This window comes from Vidua macroura, chromosome 15 (genome assembly GCF_024509145.1).
Source record: "Vidua macroura isolate BioBank_ID:100142 chromosome 15, ASM2450914v1, whole genome shotgun sequence".
Classification (NCBI taxonomy): domain Eukaryota; kingdom Metazoa; phylum Chordata; class Aves; order Passeriformes; family Viduidae; genus Vidua; species Vidua macroura.
The window spans coordinates 7380001-7404078 of record NC_071585.1 but is presented as its reverse complement, the minus strand read 5'-3'; the positions used below and the strand labels follow the sequence as shown (position 1 = coordinate 7404078).

Here is a 24078-nt window from a genome sequence, read left to right as displayed (position 1 = left end):
ACACCTCAGCCATCTGTTCGCAGGATCCAGGGAGGGACTTCCATGGATAAGTCAGGGTGCTCCTACCCACTCTCTTCTAAGAGCAGCATAGACATAACCTGTTATTCTATAAAGAGACTGTCTTGGCTTCTTCTTATGCTTGTAAATAAAGTTAAATGGGATAAAAGCATTTTTTAAAACAATATAATCTTTTTTTGCAAGAACTTTGCAGGTTTTCAGGCATGTTTACAATGGTGAATGGAACTGAACAACCTATCTGGCTATTCTCATACAAACAGTCATTTTTTGTGAAAATGTTTGTTGTATATTATTTGGAATAAGAAGCATTTCAAAATTAACTTTTTCATAAAGACAGATTTTTTTTTTCTAGTAAACCTTCATTCCTAGTTTTTCTGTACAGTTAGCTTTTCTGGAATGATCTTTTCTGTCTTACTATCTTCCCGTACAGAACCTCATGTAGACCATAGAGTGGTCTACCCTGTGAATAAACAATCTCCAGGGAGAAGCATCAGAAGAGTAAATTAGAGAACATTTAAGTCAAAGTGCTATAAATATTCAATACTATATAATTTATTCAAAGTGCAGATAGGAATCTTCTTTTTTTAACCTGCACATTGTGGAATGAAGAGTCTCTGCTGTGGAGAATTTATTCCAAATTCCACCTCACTCATTTATCTGTACATAGGCCACTGCTATTGTACATAGTCTAGAGAAAATCCTTCTGCTCCCTGCTTCTGTATGCCCCTCTGCAGTAGAAAAAAAGCCCTAATCAGAGTATCTGATGGCTCGGCCTTAAGATCAGCTGTCTGTCAGGATTCATTTGAGGAGAATTAATGTACATGCTTAAGTGGGTAGTGAAAGCTGAAAAGCTGAGATATCTCAGCCAAAATTAATTCACTCTATATGGTGTGATGACCTGGGATAGGGAAAGATTCAGCCTATGCCAGGCATGACCTGCCAGCTACTTTTTAATTGAATTTTATCTTGCTGTCAAGACCCTTATCAAATCTTTCTGACTCCTTGTCCTTTTCCAACAAATGAACTTTGTGTTTGTATGACATGAAAAACCAGACTCTCCTTTCTCAACCTGTACCACCTCCCACTCACCCCCTTTGCAGTTGAAAGAGAAAAAGGGAATGGCTTACATGCATGCTGAAAGGATGTCACCTTCTGGGCATGTCTTTTACCTTTCCCATGTGTGTGGGAGGAAATTTTCTTTGATGCTAGTAAAACATGGAGAAAATCCAAAATTTTAATGATGGATACTGTCTCCTACACCTCCTTCTTGCCTACTCTGTTGCACAGCTGGGACAGGATTTGGTCACAATTCAACCTAAGGCCATGACCCAGCAAAATTCTGGAGCAAATAATTGGTTATAAGTGCAAACTGCTTTCACTGAAGCTGAATAAACTCAGCCTTCAGCGATTCACTGAGCAAGTGATTAAAAAAAATGGAAATACAACTAAGTATGCACCCAAATGATTCACAGGTCTGGGATATAAATAAAATAAAATTAAACTTAAAAATCCACCAAACAAACCCAAAATTAGAACAACCCATGTAACTACATTTGCATGAAAAAAAAATTTATTCAGGCATATCATACCCTAAAAGCAGGAAAAAACACACATCAGTAAGAATCACCATTCTTTCTTGCTAATAGTTGCACAAGGAATAAACAGCTCAAAAGTGCTTATGTTGTATGGAGTGTTGCTGGTTGTTAAAATGAAAAATACACAAATCTAAAGGAATTTGTTGTGGAGACATTTTGCATGCTCCTTCCAGAGTGTTTCTCTTTACTATCAGGTTTGTCAGGACAGCTCTATTCCTTATAGCTGTGTGCCTTCACACACAGGAGTTCTCTCTGTTCCAGGATTTGGTATCTCCATTTGCAGGAGATCTCAGCAAAGGTTCCATTTCTCAGCTAAAAGAGTCTCATTCAGAGTAACTCAGAACCACTTTTGGATAACTGCTTTTGATGTTTATCAAAATATCAAAGATGGAAGGGGCAGGATAATCCCATACTGAACGTCCGTCCATGTGAGGATGGAGTTTTTCCCTGGGAAAATGCTGTACTATGCTGCATTCACAGTTTTTCACATTTTCACCCCATCTATACTTTATGTACAATATTCCAATATATCTTTCTGATTTTCACCCTCTCCCTCTTGGTTCCTGTTGCTTTGTCACAAATATTTCTTTCATTTTATAGTGAGCGTTGGTTATTTTGGTTGTCCCCATGCCCATTGAGTCAGGCACTGGTTTTCTCTCTTCCTGCCACTCTTGGCCCAAAGGTGCCCTCAGATTATGCTCTTTGTAGCCCAACCATTTCACCCAATGAACCATTCCACATCTCACCAATCAGACCATAGAATTTTAGTGGACTGTGAACTTTCTGCAGGTTGATCACAAGTTTATGCTAATGAGACATTTAGAACAGAAGGCTGTAGTAAGACCCTGCCTCACAAGGCTTATTCCTGTGCCATACATGCTGGCCACCTATCTGCAGCTTCAAATTACAGTTCAAGCAGGAAAAGGGTGAATTATTTTGTTTCCATTGTATTATATCTAAGTCATGGGCAACTTTTGAAATGCTTCCTGATGTTTATTGTGTTGAACACAGTAATGATATTGTAACTGTTTAATAACCAGCTTCAGGTACATTGTAAGTAATACAGAAAATAAACATTCTGATAATGACTAATTTCATTAATAGTCATCTTGCTTCTGGGGAATGGTAAGAACATACTTTTCAAGTTCTCATATTGCAACATATGACATTATAAGTGTTTCCTTTTTTTTCTGAATTCATGTAGGAATACACTATAGATGTCTTTTTCCGCCAAAGCTGGAAAGATGAGAGATTAAAATTCAAAGGACCTATGACTGTTCTTCGGTTAAATAATTTAATGGCCAGCAAAATTTGGACACCTGATACCTTTTTCCACAATGGAAAGAAGTCAGTGGCTCATAACATGACAATGCCAAATAAACTATTACGAATCACAGAGGATGGGACATTGCTATACACAATGAGGTAAGCCCTAAAATATTACATCCTTCATTTAGTTTTACAATTTAACTTGTGAAAGCATATTTTCCAGATAGGAAACTGGTTCTTTTTTGAGCACAATTTGATTCCTGCTTAATTATTATTTTCACAATGGGCCTTGGGATGATGGGCAAACTGAACTATTTGCAGTGTTTATTTTTCCTCTCCTGCTGTGCTACCTCTACAGTCCCTGGATGTGTCTTAATGCTTGATTTTAAAAAGGCTCTTACAGTATTAGGAATCCATCAGTTTGCAGAGGATCTTGATTTGGCATTGCTTTCAAGGATTCCATCAGCAAGTATAATAAAGCCTGAAAGTTTAGTATAATCTGTACTCCTAAATTGTGTGCAAGGGTCTTTAATCTTTGGATCGTACAGAAAGCAGATTCTAAGAACAAACAGATGCACACAGAATTCATTGACCATTCTTAATATTTCTTGTGCTTGGGATTATAAAGCATGACAGCATAAAAATAGACATTTCTTTTTCTATTGATTAAAGCATTCAGAAAGTTAGGAGAAAAAATTATTTTTCTGCTGACAGCATTCATTGGAAATATATTATTCTCTTCATGGATAACTGAAGTTTAGCTGTCCAGTTTTTAGAGTAGTTAAATCCTTTTGAAATAATGATGATATACAGTCATGCAAACATTCTGGATTAAAAACCTGCAAATTAAAAAAAGGAAAAAAAAGGTATGTTGTTTTTTCTATAGAGCTGTACATTCCCCTTTTTGTCTCCCATGGAATCAAAACAAGGTATAAAGGGACTCTGTTGACTTCAAGCCAAGATGGATAACTTAGTACATAGGTGAACACTGAGTTTTCTTTAAAAAAAAAAAAAATTAAGATATTTTTTAAATTGGTACAAGTGTTTGGAGAAAAATTCTCCAGGCATTTGGAATGTTCAATTTATGGTGCAACATCTTTCAAGACTGGCTAGACTGAAGTAGAATCGCTGGTAGCTACACAAGTCCAGGTCAATTTTTCTTGTCTTTCTAAATGCTCAGCTGTTAGGGATTTAATCCACAGGAACACTATCTTGGCAGCACATTGTTCACATGTGTCTCTTCTTTTGATCATAACCATTCCTATTTCCTCACCTTTGCCAGTGCCTTAATGCAATTTTTAGCCTACTCTTCAATATTACTGTTCATTCTCTGCAGATGTGTGGTATGTGACTGTTTCTAGCTCATTTAACTTCTTTTATTGAGAAACATGTTTGCACTCAAGCTGATAGCAATGAAATGATTTCAGCAAATGTCTGAGCATCCAGAGTGGGCCAATTTAATGATGGCAGCAAGGAAGCAATTGCAGTTGCTAATAGATTTTAATCCTCACACCAAATGAGAAGCCTGAGCCTGTCTCCGATGGACCATGAGGAAGGGCAGAGGGGCAGAGCAGTTGCACCCTCAGCCAGACAATTCAGGTCCCGTTTTAACCACTAATTAATCACATAAGAGATACTGTGCTGTACTTATGCTGTGTGTCTTAATAGAAGTCTATTTGCTATTTCTATGAAACTAGAATAAATGTGTCCTTTTGCTCATTAATCCATTATAGATTGACTGTGAGAGCAGAATGTCCAATGCATTTAGAAGACTTTCCTATGGATGCACATGCTTGCCCCTTGAAATTTGGAAGCTGTAAGTTTATTTTAAATGGAGGTTTCTCCCATTTTTAGGCCACTTAAAAAGAGTATTTTGCAACTGAGAAAACCTCAAGGTTTTAAACTTGTGTATTTTTCACGTTTTTATCAGGGTTGTATCTTTATTCTTTATATATATATATAAAATATAATGGACCTTGCTTACCTTTCTTAAATATCCTACAATGTGATGTCTGGACATTCACCAAAGATGAAAATGACAGTGCTCAAAATATCTAGAAAAGTAGTTTGTCACATAGAAAATGTTATTAATTGTATAATTGCTTTGTTCTGTTAAAACCCAAGATCAGTCTTAAAGAAAAGCAATACACACTATGGATAACTGAATTGGTTTAGGTGAAAACAGTTTTGCTACTGTAGTGTTGGTATGTTTAGATCAAGGTTTTTCCTAGGATTAGAAGATACCCATATACACTCATGGAAGATTTTTGGAAGTGAAAAATCTCAGAAATCTCCAAATAGAGTCCTACACTTGTAGCATACATAGCCCTAGATGAGAGAACATACAGAACAAAGTCATTGAAATATAATTGAAATCAGGATAATTGAAATTAGTGCTATCACTAAGAAAGCTTTTGATAAGTTGGGAATTTTCCCCAGAACTTCAGTGTGAATAGCAACCAGCCTGACACTTAACTAAACATAGTATTTTTGGAAATAAAACATAGAGAAAAAAAAAGTGACGCTCTAATTTAGTTTGGTTTGTTTAACACAAACAAGGAAGTTAAAATATATGGAAGATGTAATAGTGTACAAATTGTTTCCTCAATGGCTACTTTTTTCCTAACAGAAATGGGTCGTTTCACTGATAATGGTTACTTAGTGGCTTGATCAATTTTAGAAGTCAACAAACAGAAAACCCAATTCATTCTTCATGGTACCCGACAGGGTGATAATTTACTTTGGGCTGAATAGTTCTATGTTTGCCATGAGACAGCGCTGATGTTTTGTCTTTAAAGAGCTGCTAATCTCCTAGATAAGGCTTAGAGAACAAAAAGCTCATACAACCTTAGAGTATAACTGACAAGAATAGCTTCCTCCTTGAATGTTCAGTTTTCTTAGAGAGCACTTACAATAAATCTTTCCAAATATCTCGTGAAAGAGAGTGGGAGTGGGGGGAAGATTTACTCCAGTTTATAACAGGACAGATACTGCAGTGGGTTCTTGATTAATAAGAGATCTGTGCACCCAAGATCCCAGCGAGATCAGGAGTGGCTGCAGGATGGAATTTCTTTTGATGTGCTCACTAAAGTGTCCCTGCAGGCATGGTGCTGGCACTGCCAGCCAGGGAAATGGCTAATCCTGCAAAAAACCTGCTAATGACAATATAAGCCAGGAACAATTTCCGAACAAATTTGATTTACTAGACTGAATTTTATAGACACGACAAGACCCCTATCACCACATCTGTGCATCTCTGATCCATAGCCTAAACACCAGACCTTCCCCAGTATGAACAATATTTCCCATTCTTTTCCTGTACTGAGTTCTTTCTGGCTCACTCTGTCCCAGATTAATGTATCTGTTCACGCAGTGCACGGCTTTGCAGATTACTGAGGACTTTGCCTCAGTTAAATGACTAAGATTTACAGAAATTATTAAATAAAAGGGATAGATAATGTGGATTTGCATAAAAGTCCAGAACCACACCAGAAGGCAAGAACAAGACAGCAGAAAAACATGCAAGTGTATCTGCATCTTTTGTATCAAAATTGATCTTTTTATCCTTAAAAAAAATATTTTCATAATATACTTAATTTTCTTAATTGAACCAAAAATCACTGATATTTCTGATAGAAAGGCCATTTGTTACACCACTCAAAGGCAATAATTGACATTCTAAGCTCAGAGTATCGCTGTGGACTGTCATGTTTTACAGGTTTTGAAAGCTGTCCTAAAAAACAAGTAACCATAAATGCATGAAAAGATCATTAGACAAAAACAAGGAGTTTTCAAGGAAACTTTTCATTCTTTCACTAAATTCAGACGAGCTCCTAATCTGGGATCCTCATGTGGAGGAGTTCCTTCTGTAGCATGGTTCTACTGCAAGCACTACATGAAGAATTCACTGTTGGGAACAGACCTTAAAGCTGGATCTCTCCCTTCCTTCTCATCAGATCATATGCCAAAATTATCAAGTTATGGAATATTTCTCTCAATATTTCTTTCTTGATATAAATAGGAATATATCCAACAGGACAAATGACTGGACCCAAACAAGTTAGGAAAGTGGGACTCACTGTTACACATGAAAAAAGAACAGATCTTATAATTAATTTCCATTTTTTAAGTGAGAATCATATTTAAATACATTTGGGACATTTTTGTCAAACTAAATCAATTAATTATATTCATCTTAATGGACTGGAAAATTTACTGGAAATGAATTTAATTGTCACAAAATCCATGCTTAAAGTGCAGACTACAATCTAACACTTAGCTCCCCAAGGTAGTGTTTGCCTAGCTCCATTTGTTTTAGATTAAATTGGATAAGAGGTTTTTTATGTCCTCCACTGTTACTCATCACTTCTTGGAGCTGGATTCCTAAAAGCTTCACAGTGAAGGAGTTGCACATCTCCTGTGGCCTCTGCCCATACTGTAGGGACCAATAAATGTTTGACCCAGCTCCAAGGCTAAAGTGATTTGCCAAAGAGCAGCTTAAGCTAGAGGTTATTCCAATGTAAATTCAATGTAACAAATGCTAGAGAAATTCTGGAACAACAAAGTGCCATATGTTGGCAAAACAAAATCAGAAAGGCAGATGCTCTCCTCAACTCTTACCACAAACATCTGATTGTCAGTTTAAAACTGAGGCCACTCTGGAAGCCAGCAGTGACGGGAGCAGATGGCTGCATTGCTGCTTATGCAACATGAATTGGAAGCTGAGGGGGGCAGCAGAATTGAGAACCAAATCTGGCAGCTCATTTCTAGCACTGCCCACTGCACCCCCTTCCCTCTAAACCAATCCAGTCATTCTCAGTAGCTCAGAAAAGCATTCCTCTCTCCTCCAAGCTATTCTCATACTCCAGAACAAATGCTTGAAAATTAATTTTATTACTGTCTTTGTGTGACTAGATTAGCAAGTCAATTTCTGTGTTTACTCAGGCCATTAAAGTCAGAATTATTAAGATGTAGATTTGCTTTTGCCATTGACTCCAAAAACATATTCCAAGCTATGTTGATATGTTACAATGCTTAGGGAATATGAAGCCCAAAGATAAAGCACCCTTCAGTTTCAATAATGCAGAATCAAATGCCATGCAATTAATTTACCAGCACATTCTACCCAACCAACTCTTCAATTACTAGCTGTTATCTCTTACATTGATAAGGTAAAATTGCTAACTCACAAACGAGGTTAAGTGAATCAGATTCCTCCCTTTCCCTTCCTGCTTGTCAGTCTGAAAAAAGGGAAATTCTCATCTTGTAGGTAGAATCCTTCTGTCATTTTGAATGCCCTAATATATCCCATCCAACTCCAGCTGCCTTTGGTGGGTGCAAGCTTGATGCAGATTCTGGCCACACATTGATGCCCATTCATGCCTTTGGGTACATTTTAGGTGTAAAGAATTACATGAGCTGCCTCTGTGTAGTCAATTAACTCCCACCCAACTGCTCCGAGTGAGAGCTGCCAGATTCCAAACAGCACAAAATGACAGCAGAATTTTACTACAGAATTAGGATTAAAAATATTCTGGAAAGAACATAAATAACAGCACAAAGCCCCTCGATGGCATGTGTAGATGCTGCTGAATTCTCTGTGTAACACACCAGACTGCTTGGGCTTGGAAAGCCCACAGTACTTTTCTTTTGCCTTGTTCCAAACTCAAGTCTTGAGTGTGAGGACTATTCAGAAATTTCCAAAGCAAAAACCAAAAAATAGACTTACTGTGAGTTAAACTCACTTTCTCCTAGGCAGCCTCAGAAATGTCTGCTAGCCCCATTTTACAGCAAGACAGTGTGATGGGGCATGACCAAATGGGAGCTGTAGCCAGGCTGAGGATGAGAAGATCATTGAAGCCACTCTGAGAGGGACTTACAGAGGCCCAGACAACATCACACTATGAAAATTGAAAAGTTTGGGGCTCATCTTTCTTTACAATAGCTGGAAGTTAGAAAAAGAATTGGAGTTCTTGCATGCTTATGAAATTCCACTTCTCACTCTCTTCTTTTCACACTTCTTTACACAGGCAGGAAATATATAAGAGGGAAATATATTCATGCCATAGAGAACCGCCCTTAATCCAGCCCTACAGCAGATATTTAGCTATCTTGTAAAAATCAATTGTACTTCCTATAGATAAATTCCAGTCAGATAGTTGAGGGTTTCCACAGATAATGAGAATTAAATATTCAAACTACTGCTCAAAATTGTTCTGACAAAGCCAAAAGGTAACAGAAATTGCAAAATTTAAATGCAATTTATTTCTTTTAAATCAGATGCTTATACCAGAGCAGAGGTTGTGTATGAGTGGACACGGGAACCAGCAAGGTCAGTGGTTGTGGCTGAAGATGGCTCTCGACTGAACCAGTATGATCTGCTTGGACAAACTGTGGACTCCGGAATTGTGCAGTCCAGTACAGGTCTGTGACAAATATTTTGGAAGGATGATATTTAACTGTCAAGACATAATTCAGAGCAGGATTAAAAAATACAAAGACATAAGAGTGAGGGGCAAATTATAATATATGTACTTCAGATTAGGAAAACATGACTCTGAAAAGATAATACATCCTAGGATTATTTTCCTACTTCAACTAGTGGTAAAGATATGTGAACAATTAAAAAGCTTCCTACAGTATCAAATGTAGCCAGAAAAAACAATAATTTATGTAATAAAGAAGCACTCCTCATGTTCTTCTCATATTATTTGCTACTATATAGGCTGATAAAAATAGCATAACAAATGAATCCTCAAAGATCATATTTCTGGAAGCAGTGAAGTCTCTAAAAGCAAGTACATAGTTTCTCAAGGAAGTATTTAGAGAATGAAAAACAAACTGTCATCAAACTCAAAACCGTCTGTAACATCCAAACATGATTTCCTTTAATGCTGCCACTAGCTTTAACTCCAAAAATTTAATGTGATACAGAAATACATCTGACATTTATAGTATGACATACCTGTAACCTTGAAACTGGCTACAGCCCCTTGTTTTTTAAACTTTGCAGTGCTTGTTTCAAGATGTAAATGTTTTAAAGTTTCTTTTCTAATAATTTGGACGATCTAAATGCAGTAAGAAACTGAGCACTGGGCATGAACAAGAGCTCTGTTGACCAGATTGGTCAAAGGACCAAAAGCAGCTCCACTTTAGGGGAAGTGGTTGTATTGCTCTGGGTGGTTGGGTGCACACCCAACATTGTGACTTAGAGAGAAATACACTTCTAACTGCATAAAATAAATTTCCTAATGTGTTGCTATTAAAGTCAATGAACATTTAAGGGAAAGTGAGTCACTTTAAGGTGAACTGGAATTTGTGTCTGAATTTTTTTATTTAGCTTGTTAAAATTTATTCATCTGCTCTATTAAGCCAAGAAACATCTCACAGACAAGTTTCTAGGTTACTGCTTGGAAGCTTCTGTTCAGTTGATGTAAAAATAAGTGGGATGGCAATAATAGGAACTTTGCATGAGAACAGCATCAACACAGCTCCTCCCACTGCTGAGCACAGAGGTGTGCAACAAGCAGGTAAAAAGGGCAGAAATTTTGACCTGCCCACAGATGGAAATGTTGCCACTGGCATTTCTGCAGCCAGTAATTCACCCCAGCTGCCCTTTGCTGGAAAGTCAATAGGATTTGAGGGGAACTGCAGGGATCTCAGCTCTTGGTGCTCTCAGGGAGACCTTGCCAGCCTGTGGGGGCTGCCTTTGCTCCCTGCCTGCTTGCACGTGCTCTAAGGGCAGCAGGATAATCAGAAAAGACTCATGAGGGAGCATAACTAAACCAAATAGAAACACCAAACATGCTTCAGGGTAATTAGACAGCAATGTGAGGAGCACACTATAAACTGTTAAGAAGGGCAGACAAGAAATTTTCAAACAGAACTGAAACATAAGTGTAATATTTCTTCATGGATTTCCATGAATAAACAAACAATTTGTTTTGCCCATACTATTTCAAAGATATGAATTCTGCCTCCTTTTTCTACCTGAGGAAAAGTCTTTACCATTGTATCTATAAAGTTAAATACAGTATGGTTAATACCTGAAATATGCTGAGATGAAGATATTGTTGTCTAGATGCTGAAAAACAGTACAAAGAACTAACTGGAATAGTTACCAAAACTAAAACCAATTCCATTTCAGAATCTTTTTGGTATTAGCAAATTTACAATCCTCTTTAATTACTACCTGATAAGTGTTGCAGCAATTCAGGCTGCAATAGATAAGAATACAGAGTTGAGGAAGAAACATATTTACTGCTTGCGAATTCAATGTCTCAAAGGAAAAATTTTCATTATTTGCTTTGGAAAGAAAAATGCTTTGCTTTTCCCATACTAAAGGTAAGGATCAGTAGTGGTTAATAATACCTTTTCTCCAGCCACTGATTCATATTGACTCAGAAAGATTTTTAAATGATCCTTTTTGTAAGCACCTTAACAAACGCTTAAAGGGCTTGTGCAGGTTTCTATTTATATAGAATTACTTTGCCACCTTGAAAACATTGCTTTACACTGAGAATCATCAGAATTTATATTCAAAACACTTATTTTTTTTCCTTATCTCTGTAAATATGCAGAGATTATGTTGTTCTTAAGAGGTTTTTTAACTGAGTTACATGGCATAAATAGTAAATGATAAATACTTTGTTTTAAATTAATGGCAAGGAAAGCCTTACTTCTTTACCTACAGTACTAGAAGAAGACATGAAGAAGAAACTCAGTCCCCACCTCAAACTTTGTGTCTGATGTGATGCACATTAACTTCAGGTGCTGATAAATCTGTTTTTTTACAAATAATTTACAGAACACTGACACATAGCTTTAATGTAACTTTACTGAATTATCAACTACTTTTTCTATGGGCACAGGTTAGTTTATACCACCTGCACATTTGACTCACTTATTGCAAAACATTGTAGGATTAAGGGCTGATTAAAAACTGTACCTACAGAAGCACTGAACACAAGAACAAACTCTCCCAGACCTCTGGAAATATTCCAGCGTGGACAGTTATTCAAAAATTAATTTAGTATATATGCAGAATTTTTTTATGACTTTTAAATGCTTCATATTGTGTATTACATATAAACTAATTTAAACATTGGAATAAATAAAAGGAAAACCAGATTTATCTGCACAACACGGTTGTATGTAGAAGAGTTTGGGAATTACAATTTAGCTAAGAGGAAATACCTTTCTTTCTAACTTCCTTGGATAAGAAAAGATAAGAGATAAGAAAATATAAGAGGTATAAGCTACAACTTGTGAAAGCCCAGCAGTCAGACACTGTGAATATAGGCAATATTTTACTCAAGAGCTATTTGAAATTTTAGATTGTAGGGAATTTTATGACTTTGCAATGTTTCCAAAATAGAATCACAGAGGAATTGGGAAGTTATGGGAGTGATCAGCAGCTGTCACAAATGTGGCAACGCTATTCAATTAAAGAAAGGCAGAAAATATGGAAAGCTAAAGATGCAGTGAATAACTGGAGTGCTTTCATGTCCTGCAGTCAGTTCAATCAATCTTATCAAACATTTACTATCTTTTAGCAAGTGACTGCCCAATAAGTGCAGTCCATTGGTACTGTGGAAACTTCAGAAACTTCACATGGCTGTGCCTTATAACTGAAGTGCAGAGCATTATTGGAGGCCTCTGCTTTGCCCAATTCACTCCTCCCAGCGTTACCTTTATCTGACTCCCAGCTCAGACCTGCTGCAGTGCGTAACAGACGAGCGTAATCCCTGTCTTTTTAATTGCCTTTATGCTTTGGATCTTGTTCTCATTTTCCAGAGGTTAAAAATACTTTGATAATTTAGGCAGCTAAATAAAGCTTCAGAGTACAGTGGTGTGTTCACTCTGTATTCTTAGCTTGCCATCTACAATCAGTGAATTAATTCTGACATACGGTGGTGCGCATTCTATATCTGATTGCATTAAAATAGTTTCCCACGTCATATTTTAAGTAGATAAAATTAAATTATTGGCTCTCCTAGCCAAGACTGGCACCTTTTGTAAGATCATAATCTCTGCTACAGAGGAGAAGGAGTTTGTTTCAGTGAAAGTTAAAGAAAGGTGAGCAAAATTTAAGTAATAATTCCCACTATACTACAGCCATTCCTATTTTTGAAATAAAAAAAAAAATCCTTGTATATCCTTTGCTTTATCATTAAATTTAAAATTTATTCTCTTTTCCCCCTTTGCTGCTGTCTTTTATATTGAAAGAGTATTGTCATATCTTATAAATAAGCTTTTCTTGGGGTTAGAAATTGAGCAAGATTGCTCAAATGAATGTTCTTCTGGACTCTGCGTTACAGAAATGGGCATTTGACATGCTCTGTGCATAAGCAGTCAATGTCTAGACACAGTTTTTCAATCAAGTTTAAGCTTTTCCTGTACAAGAGCAGTTTTCTCCATCCATCTGCCTACATTTTAAAATAGAACTACAGTAATTTCACATGTCATCTCTAATCTAGACAGAAGTTTCCACTCAGTTACGTGTCTACTTGTTTCATTCCTAAGATGTTCATTGCATAATAAGAAGAATCAGTCTACTCAAAAAAAAAAAAAAAAAAACCACAAACAATCAAACAAACAAAAAAAAACAACCCACAACAATAGGCTTTTCAATCTTTGGAGAATATACTGTTTGCCCAAATCCATTTAAAATTATATAAATAATGATCTGAAAATCAGCAATATTTGCTCGGCTGGTAAGAAAGGTTTATGGAATGACATAAATATATTAGAATATTAGATATATTTATATTTATTATTGAAAGTATAAATAAAATTTATTTATATATAAAAAACCAATTAATTTCATTGCATTTGGAGTACCCAGCTCATACAACTTTGTTGCTCCAAAAGCTCCCAAAGCTAATGAAAATATTGTGTACTATTCTTGTAGCAATAATTTATTTCAGGAGAGAATAATAGTTTACTAGGGTCCTAAATTAGCAGAAGAGGGACACTTCAGAGTACATAAAGCACCGACAGTGGTAATGCAAACACTGTCACAGCAGCAATTACATCTTAAGCTTGGCCCAACAGAAACGTTTTTGGGAGGCTGTCTTGATTTAGTCTTTAGATTAAGTTTACATGGTTACGCTGTGGTGGCTTAGCATTTTCTAGTGGAATAAGACCTTCTACAAGAGCGTTAAGCAGCCACCAGTTAAGGTAGACTTTCATTCACTACTCAGCAGAGAAAATATGTAAATTTAATTAGCATTTCCCAGAAATGTCTAGTTTTGTATTATTAAGGAAAAATTAGAAAAACCCACCAGGTTTATTAAGTGTTTTCTTCAGAGCTGATCCATTTAGATTTGAGGACTTCTATTTTATAATAGGGGTGAATGTAATGAAAAATACTTCCTACAAAGACCTCTGATGTGTATATTTATAAAAGCTTTAATGTTCTTTTTTTCTTGGCTTTAGGGGAATATGTTGTTATGACTACCCATTTTCATTTGAAGAGGAAGATTGGTTACTTTGTCATCCAGACTTATCTGCCATGCATCATGACAGTGATACTGTCACAGGTGTCCTTCTGGCTTAACAGAGAATCTGTTCCAGCAAGAACTGTATTTGGTAAGCAAGACCTATAAACCTCGTGGCAATCATGAGGCAATTGGGTTTCAGAAATGTTATGGTAAATGTATTTATTGTAACATGGTATTGAAGAACAGTGTGAGCCTGGACATGCTGCAGCACACAAGAGCTAACAAATTTCGTTGTGAAGATATAGCTCCAAAGCTTTTAAACTGATTTGGAATTGACTATAGAAAGAGACCTGAAAATACCTCAAGCCATGCATTACCATTTGAATATTCCAAAACAATCAGATTATGAATAAAACATCTCTGACAGTGGCAATAATGTTAGTCATGGGATTATCAAAAAGGCTTTAATCAGTGGGTATCTGTCATTTGGCATCTTTAGGCTCTTGGAAAATTCTTATTTTAATTTTTTTCCCCCTTAATCCCTTTTACAGGCTACTGTTAGCTCAGCAACAATTTATTGTGCTTACAGCAGTGAATACATGCACTCAAGGAATGCAGTGAGAAGAAAATCTAAAAGACCCTCCAGTTTATACAGCTGGTCCCTAGAGTTTAACCACTGCTTACAAATGCTTATCTTAAAACTCTTATATTCTTTTATATTCTTTGGAGATATTAACCCAAGTAAAGTACATATTTGAAAAAAAATGCAATGAATTTTCATTTAGGAAAGCTAGAACCTGAGATTTCTGCTATGTGACCTAGTCCTTGGTGATATCCAGATGGGACTGCTGAACACCTTTGGCAGGAGGTGGAAGCATCCCCAGCCAAGCTGGCTTTGACACTCGTTTTGCTGCCTCAGGGCACTGCAAGGACAGGATGCTTTGGGCCCTTTGGCTTTGCCAAAGAGAATTAACTCATTTGTTCTGAACATGGCAAAGACAGAGAGTCACTGTTGAGAAATGCAGACTCTGAAGCTTGTGTTGAACAAGAGCTATTTTTATGGATCTTTTCTTGCACCATTCACAGCTGTGCTTTAGTTTCTCAATTTCTCTGGAAATCAATCACAGCTTGCATAGCCTTAGACCTCATGAACCAAGCAGTGGCTTTCTGTTGATATACAGATGTGCATTTACAGAACAGTGGTTTAGACTACAGTATAATTAAATTTGATTTGCATAATATTGTTTAGATTAGCAACTAAAATTAATTCTGAATTTTTAACATCAGCTTTGCCGAGAACTGCTTTACTAGGGGGTTTTATAGTCAAATCCATTGAAATTGTAACAATTTTACCTCTTTTTGCACATATCATTTAAAAAGAAATGTCTGATCATCAGTTTGAAATGCTGTACTTCACTGTCATTAGATGGAGAGCAGAATTTCCTAGTCTCAATAGATAATATATAATACTGCACAATTTTCAAACTGCTATCTTCACTGGCTCAAGAACCCACAAATTTCTCAGTTTTCCTTTTAGAAGACAGTTATTTAGTAAATATGCTTGGGTTTGCTCCATCATTTTGTATCAAGATAGCTTTTTCATTTCAAAATGGCAGTGAAACAAAGTATCAGAACACCTTTCATGAATGCATATACACACAGAAACACAACATTGATCTTTTAGCCCACTTACTAACACAGAAAATAAAATTTCTTAAATTTTTATTTTGCTACTATGTAAGAGAAACATAAGGTCACTAGCAATAAGTCAAAGAACACATTTGATTGCATCTCAAAAAAGAGAAATTGCTTCCTCATTAGGCACTAATAATTCAAGCTTTTCACACTACCACATAAATAAGTTGTTCATTAATTGACCTATTTTAGAGCACTGTTCATTTCTACTAACACTCAGTGCAGCGAAGATGAACTCGCCAGACACATTCAAGACATGACAGTGCAGTTGTCAAGGTAACTTGTGGACATGTGATTTGATGTAAATGCCTTGCGTGCTTTCAGAGATTCATTTTTCCAAGCAGCTGCAAGCAGAGTGAGTTCAGTACAGTCCTGCTTGCTCTGTGGGGCCAGGTGAGAGGAAAGGTTCAGCAGTGAGAAGCTCTGATATCAGAGATGCAAATTACATTGTCATTCTTACATAAAATCTTTGCTATGTTCAGGGTGTCAGTGAATAAAGGGACAGAAATCTGTAAAACCATCAATTCAAAAACATAAAGCTTGGTGCCCTTGAAGAGATCCTTGAAGTATAATATCCCAAACAAGCTGAAACAAGTTTTTTTAGTTTTCTAAGTATCTCAACTGCTGCAAGAAAGAACTAAAGATGCTAAATCGTTACCTCTGTAGTACAATTTGCAGGGCATGAATACAGAACAGCAACAAAATCCTTCAAATACCAGGAAGAGTAAAGTAGTTCACAAATAATATGTCCATTCCAACTTTAAAAATATTATTCTATTATAACAACATCAAAGAATGAAAACATAAAAAATGTTTTGAAAATCCTGCAACTTCCACAGAAGTGGAAACCTGATATCCTCATTTAGCAACTGAACTCAGGTGGGGAAGTTTGTAAGAACCAGAGGTGTAGAAAAGACTTTACCACCTATAACAGCTGGGACATGAAGCACAAAAAACAGCCTGAAGACACAAACTCTGCTTTGCAGGAGTGACGACTGTGCTGACCATGACTACCCTGAGCATCAGCGCGAGGAACTCGCTGCCCAAGGTGGCCTACGCCACCGCCATGGACTGGTTCATAGCTGTGTGCTACGCCTTCGTCTTCTCGGCGCTCATCGAGTTCGCCACCGTCAACTACTTCACCAAGAGAGGCTACGCGTGGGATGGCAAGAGCGTCGTTCCAGAAAAGGTAACACCACCCCACATCCACCCCAGAATATCACACTCTGCCACGCCTGCTCACTCTATGGGAGGAGGTCTAGCATATTAAAAATTCTTATTGTGTACAACAGTTATTGCTCCAGAAGAGTTTACTCCTGTGTCCACGTACAGCATTTCTAAGCCATGATTACTTAGACATTTAATACCTAAATACTACCTCCGACATACTGGGTGACAAGTAATGCTATTAATAATGAAATATTCTACTGAGATTTTGACTTTGGGAATTGAGCAGAAACAAAGATGAATGTGTATTATTATAAGAGAAGGCAATTTTTTTTCTGTTTGAACAAGAGAAAGTGTGGATGCCTCAGTGTAAATGTAGGTAAAAAAATTTTGTGGCTGCAGTATTTGACAGTTCCCAAGGTATAGTGCTCCCCAGCATGAAACTCAGAAGGGCTGCTCTATCATCATAACCAAATAAATCATCACAGGAGTTCTTTTTTCCTTTCTTAGCTATAGGAAAAATGTGTTTGTTTAGAAGGAGGAATTGAGAGCTGTGCTGGGAGTGTGCAATCCTGATCTGTACCTCCATGAATGCACTAGAGAAAACCCTCACTGATTTCTTTCTGTCTGGGATCAGACCTGGTCCGTAAACCACAGCTGCATCAAGAAATTGTTGAGGACATTTAGGGGATGAAAGAGAAGTTTCCTGTTTCCTATGAGTTATCATGTCAGCTGCTCCTGTGAGCAAGCTCATTCAGTTGGGTGAATTTCCCCAGCTGGTAATCCTGAACATTCACAGACTAGAGATCCAACAAAACAGGTATTGGAGGAGCAGATGTAATCACTGGTATGCAAAGATATATTTTTAATTCAGGATTATATGCATAAATATTATTTATGTATATTAGTTGTGTAAGTCAGTGAAAAAACCTACAAACTAAATTAGGGCATTTATACAATGGCAACTACTACAAAAGTCTTGTAGAACAAATGAGTGAAGTATCAAAAGAAATTTACAGTAATGAGCTACACAACTGCTGCTGAATGTTGAGTTTTCAGTTATTGATGATACTTTCACTGAAAATAATCTTTTTGATTCTTTTTGTGTTTTCATGACATTTGTTATAAAAATGAACTGCATTTATAGAACTGCATCCTTAAATATTAAATATTGCCTTGCTACTTTATCCTCCCTTGTAATGTAGTTACTATAACAAGCTGTTTCATTTGTTACCAAGAAAATTACATTCTAAAAAAAACCCTACACAATACCCACCACAATAAACATTGTTTAAGACATTGGAAGATTTATGGCTTTGTGCTCGTTAGCAGGTAAGGGGCTTTTTGTGTCATTTGCTGGTACCTGTGAGTTTTCTGCAGTGAGGAAAAGCGAGCAAGGCAAGCTCACAATGATCAGAGCATCACAGCTTAATCAAATTTAGAGCTCTAATTAGCTGTCATATTCCTCGTTCATGAAGTTGAATTTGACATGAAATATTAAGACCCAGGCTGGTGTCAGGGTTTTCTGTGGATCAGATTTCTAGTGACATTTAAATCTATTGAAAGGGTTTCCCCTGAGACTTCAGTGAAGCTGCTTTTTGTCTGCTGGATTTATTGCTGCTCACCAGAATATCTGAATGAGCAGCAAAGAGGACTGCCTTTACACTCAGCAACCATGTTAGCAGCCTCCCTTCCTGGGAGGGGAAAAAAAATGGACAGCCAAAACAAAAAAAAAACCCCAAACAAACAAACACCAAAACAACAAAACCAAACAAAATAAAACCTGGCATGCCTTTTTTTGTTGGAATATTTTTTTAACCTGTTTGTTAAAAAGATTTGAAGCTTGTTCTTGGCCTGAAGCTAAGAATTTTATTGCCATGAATTAAAAAACATCTACATCAGAGTCATTAGGTGAATCCCTTTCCTTACTAGGTAGCATACTTTTAACATTTGAGCCTACATTTCCTTCCAGCATGGGGCTCCAAAGCTGTTCCTCCACAAGCCTCTCCCCACTAGCCCTCAGGCTTTTGCAGCTTCATTTCCTGTTCCCATGTGTCCAGCACGAGTCTGTCCACTCCCTGAAATGCTCACCTCTTGAACAAGAATTTTTTAATCAAAACTCCATTATTAGCCATTAACCTATAGCTGATCTGTCATTAAAAGTACTGTGACCACATAAAAAGTATTGCCTCCCTGGGACAGCTGCTTCTTGAAAGCAGAGAATTCTATTTGGTGTCTTGGGAAATGACATAAGAGATCAAATTCCACTGATATTTTCTCTTCAGCCATATTCCCCCCATCCCAAGAGGATAAAATGGACAACATTTGCCTTTTCTTTTTGTGGCAAATACTGCCTGAAGATTTTGCTAAGCTGTTGGAATTGGTTTTCTCTATATATTTTGTTGTTGGGTTTTTTTTTTCTCATAAGTGGAGGAATCCTTACACCTTCTTAATGACCCACTGCATCTCCCTTCTGTGTTTATCCTCGGGCAGTGGCTGAAGAACAGGTCTGGTCTGCCAGAAACTGGACAGTTGAATTCTAACTGGTATGCCCAGACATCAAAATTTAATTTTTGTCCTATAATTAGATACCAAAAATAGAATACTAGAAAATATAAGGACCTAGGGATAAAATAAGTTTAAATAAGCTCAATAAGTTCTCCTCCCCTAAAAGATATTCAATATATTCTTGCTTTAGCAATATAAGTAGGTGGATGAAAAAGTCATACAGACATTAAAGTCTTTGCATATGGAATGCCATTTCAGCCATTATGATCCAATTTTAAGATTCAAACAAGAACATTAAGTTCCTAATCCATAATTCATGTGACTCTGGTGTAAACCATTAGTAAGCAGAATACTGACAGCTTTGCATCTTATTGAGCAAACCACTCCTTTAGTGCATGGTTACGTGACAATTTTCTGTGTAATTTTGTGTATAAATTATGTAAAAACTCTTCATTTCACAATATTTGTCTTAATGTTGGAAAGGCTACATTAAGAATTTGGCATCTTGTTTTTATCCTGATGAAGGGAAACAGATGTTTGTGGGAATATTGAACTATGAGTGGTTTGTCACTGCTGATTATCATTAAAGGTGATTTTGCCAGTGAGCCCAGCTATCAGGTCTCATTTTTATCTATCACCTAATTTGGTTTATCTAATACAAGTAATACAAATGGATGATTTTGTCTTTCTTCTCACCTAAATATTTTGCATGAGTTATATACACAGAACTAACTTCTCTCATTCAGCTTTTTACACTTTGTGCTGTGAATTTGATTAATTGCGAAATGTTACAGTGCTTTTTCATAATTTCATCTGTTGAGAAGGTATTGAGAATGAAATATTTTCTTCTTTCTTCAGCCAAAGAAAGTGAAGGATCCTCTCATCAAGAAAAACAACACATACACAGCTGCAGCTACAAGCTACACCCCTAATATTGCAAGGGACCCTGGGCTGGCAACCATTGCTAAAAGTGCAACAATTGAGCCCAAAGAAGTGAAGCCAGAAACAAAACCTGCAGAACCCAAGAAAACTTTTAACAGCGTCAGTAAAATTGATCGGCTATCGAGAATAGCCTTCCCACTGCTTTTTGGGATCTTTAACTTAGTGTACTGGGCTACCTACTTAAACCGGGAGCCCCAGCTAAAGGTTCAAACTCCACATCAATAACCTCATTTATTCATAGAGTTCTGTTTTGTCTTTTGCTCTGGGAATTGCTTCCCTTTTTCACATACAGTAATTCCCATTTGCTTCATTGCCTCTGTCTTAAAGAAAATAAAGGTTTCTTTAGTTAGGAAAAGGTAAAATATATCTGTATATTAAAAAAAAAACAAACTGTGTGAGCGAGAGAACATTATAAACTCTATACTTTGGAAAAGTGATTTTGGAAAGGGAAAAGAGTTGTAGAGTAATGGGAGGGTGGAAAAAAAAAAAGCAACTATTTGTAGCAAGCTTAGTACTGAATATCCCCAAAAGATAGTATATATGTACATGAAAAAGATATTTTTATTCAGAAGATTGTAGGGATGGGGGAAATATTCTTTATGACATTCCTGATGCACACCCTAGACTGTATCATTTTTTCAGCCACTGTTTATAATATTTTCAAAGATGTAAAGCTTTCCATTTGCTGAATCCCATAAGATATGTTATTTTCCTAATCCCTTTTCTCTTATATATGTTCCAAACTACCTGACTTATAATATTAAATAGTCTTTAATGAGAAAGGAAATCTACTCACTCTAGGTACAGTTTGTCACTGTATAGCACATAAGATCTAATGGTAACAAATGCTTTAATCTGCTCTCTTACTGCAAGCTTGTTCCAAGCATTAAGTTGTCACTAGACTAGATTTAAAACCAGTTGCACAACCAAGTGCAGATCCCAAATTTCTACTATCACCTGTGTAATCCAAACAATTCCTGGATGCTTTAAAGATAGCTTTTACTCATCACTATGTTTTAGAGAGTTAAAACAAAAACAAACAAAATTTTTGCAAGCTCTAGATATGTTGAATGTATTCTTTTATAAAATGATACATTAAAAGAAGCTTTAGATGGAGATTTATGAATAGCAGAAAGATAAAATATAGTATTTAAAGAATATCTGTAAATATGCAGCATGAGATTGTACATTTTTTTACTTTTTTAAAGTTGTGTTCTTAAAACATTGTGTAGGATTCACCTCTTAGCTCTTAATATGTTACTAAATGCTCAACAAAACATATTTAGAGCCTGAATTAAATGAGAAAAATAAATCAGTGGTACTGGAAAGCTTACAAAAATAAATAAGCAGAAAGTGCTTGGAATTTATTCCATTTGTAAAGTGGTTAAGTGTACAGCAGCTTGCAATTTGACAATGTCATCCAATGTATACTATTAGATTAATGACTGGTCTGCTCAGGTCATGCATAAACACTAAAGTATGGGATTATATTTGGTAGGTAAAAATGGTGAAATATTTGTTAAGACAGAAGTTCATCTGTATATTACTGCTATATTTGCTGAAACATAACTGTTACAATAAGCGATGTAATATATGTAGCATTAAATACAAAGAAGTCATACATAAAAGAATGTACAGGAAAATAGATTTTATTGAGTAAACTTACTACATTTCATTTTTACTGTAGCAATATATTTGTAGGAACAATATGTAAGGGCTTTAAATACAAGATGTCCATTTTGCAGGTATTGTGCTCCCTTTAAAAAAATTCTAGTCAGTATCATTACTGCTAACTCTTAGAAATAAACTTTCAGATAAAGTTTTTTCAAAGAGACTGGAAGAATGGTGGATATTTGCAAGAATCAATTAATAAATGTAATTTATGCTATGGAATGGATTTTGAAACAGTGCTACATGAGCCTCTAGAAAAACAGCTACTGAGAGTCAAGTTTAATAGGCAGTGATTTCTAAACTCTTAATAAATCAAAAAGTTGACATTCTCTATCTACAAAAGGAAATATTTAATGTTTTATTTAGAGATTTATTTTTAATAATTCTTCATTGTCTAACATTTAGTCCTGTCTGAACTTGATAAGTTATCTGATTGGATCTTATTTAAAAGGGGATGTTTCATCTCTGGCATCATGTGTAGATATATGTATAGAAAAAAATAAACTATGGCTCTTTAACTTCTGTGTACTTGTTTATCTTGTTATTTTTGGCGTTAAACTAGTGTGTTCATTTAGGGCATTTTATCTTTCTAGCAATTCATAGCAACCTTTTGGTCTGGATTTTGCACATTAGATGTGAATATTACTTACCTAGTCTGCTTTTTGCTATGCAATGATTGCATTATATCACCTCTTAGTTAGTCTATGCCAATAGTATTATACTGTATAAACTTGACTGCACAGTTTATCAAAGACAAGGTATACTCTATGTAGCTTTTTTACAATGCTTTGCTAAACCATGTAATAATAGTAAGTCTTCCTTGAAAATAATGATACACTCTTATAGAGGACAGTTTCTGTTTACTCCTGAGATAATTTTAAAAAGATGACATTGAATGTTTATTGCACCTCAGTGCAGTGATGTGGCAATAAAACCTAAATCTAATAGAGGTTGTTTATGGCAGAAGCATGTATTGCTTTACAGAGTTTAGCAAAAGCTCTTTATTTTATGTCAGACTGTAATTCTATTATAATAATAAAGCTAAAAATGTTCAATAATGCAAGTGAATGTTTTACTTTGGTTTTCTTTAGTTACTGCCTTTTATGACACATTGCTTGATTAGCTGCTATTCATTCAAAACCTTCATTTCCTTGGATTTTGTAATGAATGCAGTTTTAATAGATGTGATTTTCTGTCCAGTGTTTTCCAGGGACAAATATAACAGGAATGTTTCGCAAATCTGATTTGACATTCAGAAAAGATAGTTCACTCTGTCCCATGTATATCCAGTAAGGCAATTAACTGCATCAGATGAACAATTGTTAAGGGTTTGTATCACAACATCGACTCATACAAGGTAGGAAGAAAATAAAATGCATTTCCTCCCAGATAAAATGGCAGATAAACCAGAGATTGAGAGTAAAAGTATGACTATTTAAGCTAGAGATTTAACTGGTTAAATAAACACACAGATCTAAGAAAGACTGTTAGAAAAGAACCTCAGGCTGTATAAAATATTTCACTTAGTAAAAAAGTTGTAGGGATAGCTTTCGAACAAGTATATGTATACCTTGAAAATTTTAGTTTTCAACTCCTCTTTCTTTCCCAAATAGAAAAAAGGAGAGAGGAAAAGTCATTCCAGTGCATTCAGCCCTCAAAATTTCTTGGAAATGATCCTGGAAAGCAAGGCTCGTGGTCTTCTGTAGGGAGGCACATGTACAGACATACAGCTTTAGAGGATCCAAAAGGCTGATGCAAGTGTGTATTTG

General features: G+C 36.1%; 1 protein-coding gene across 3 annotated transcripts in view; it reads left to right on the top strand.

Annotated features, from left to right (window-relative positions):
- Window positions 1–23372, top strand: part of GABRA1 (gamma-aminobutyric acid type A receptor subunit alpha1) — a 41593-nt gene extending 18221 nt beyond the window's left edge. For all 3 annotated transcript variants that reach the window (XM_053991112.1, XM_053991111.1, XM_053991113.1), the window contains exons 5-10: window positions 2818–3038; window positions 4616–4698; window positions 9162–9305; window positions 14322–14474; window positions 17008–17210; window positions 20555–23372. In XM_053991112.1, coding sequence (XP_053847087.1) covers window positions 2818–3038; window positions 4616–4698; window positions 9162–9305; window positions 14322–14474; window positions 17008–17210; window positions 20555–20863 — 1113 coding nt within the window. In that variant the 3' untranslated portion in view covers window positions 20864–23372. The remainder of the gene's footprint in view (window positions 1–2817; window positions 3039–4615; window positions 4699–9161; window positions 9306–14321; window positions 14475–17007; window positions 17211–20554) is intronic.
- The last annotated feature ends 706 nt before the right edge of the window (window positions 23373–24078 follow it).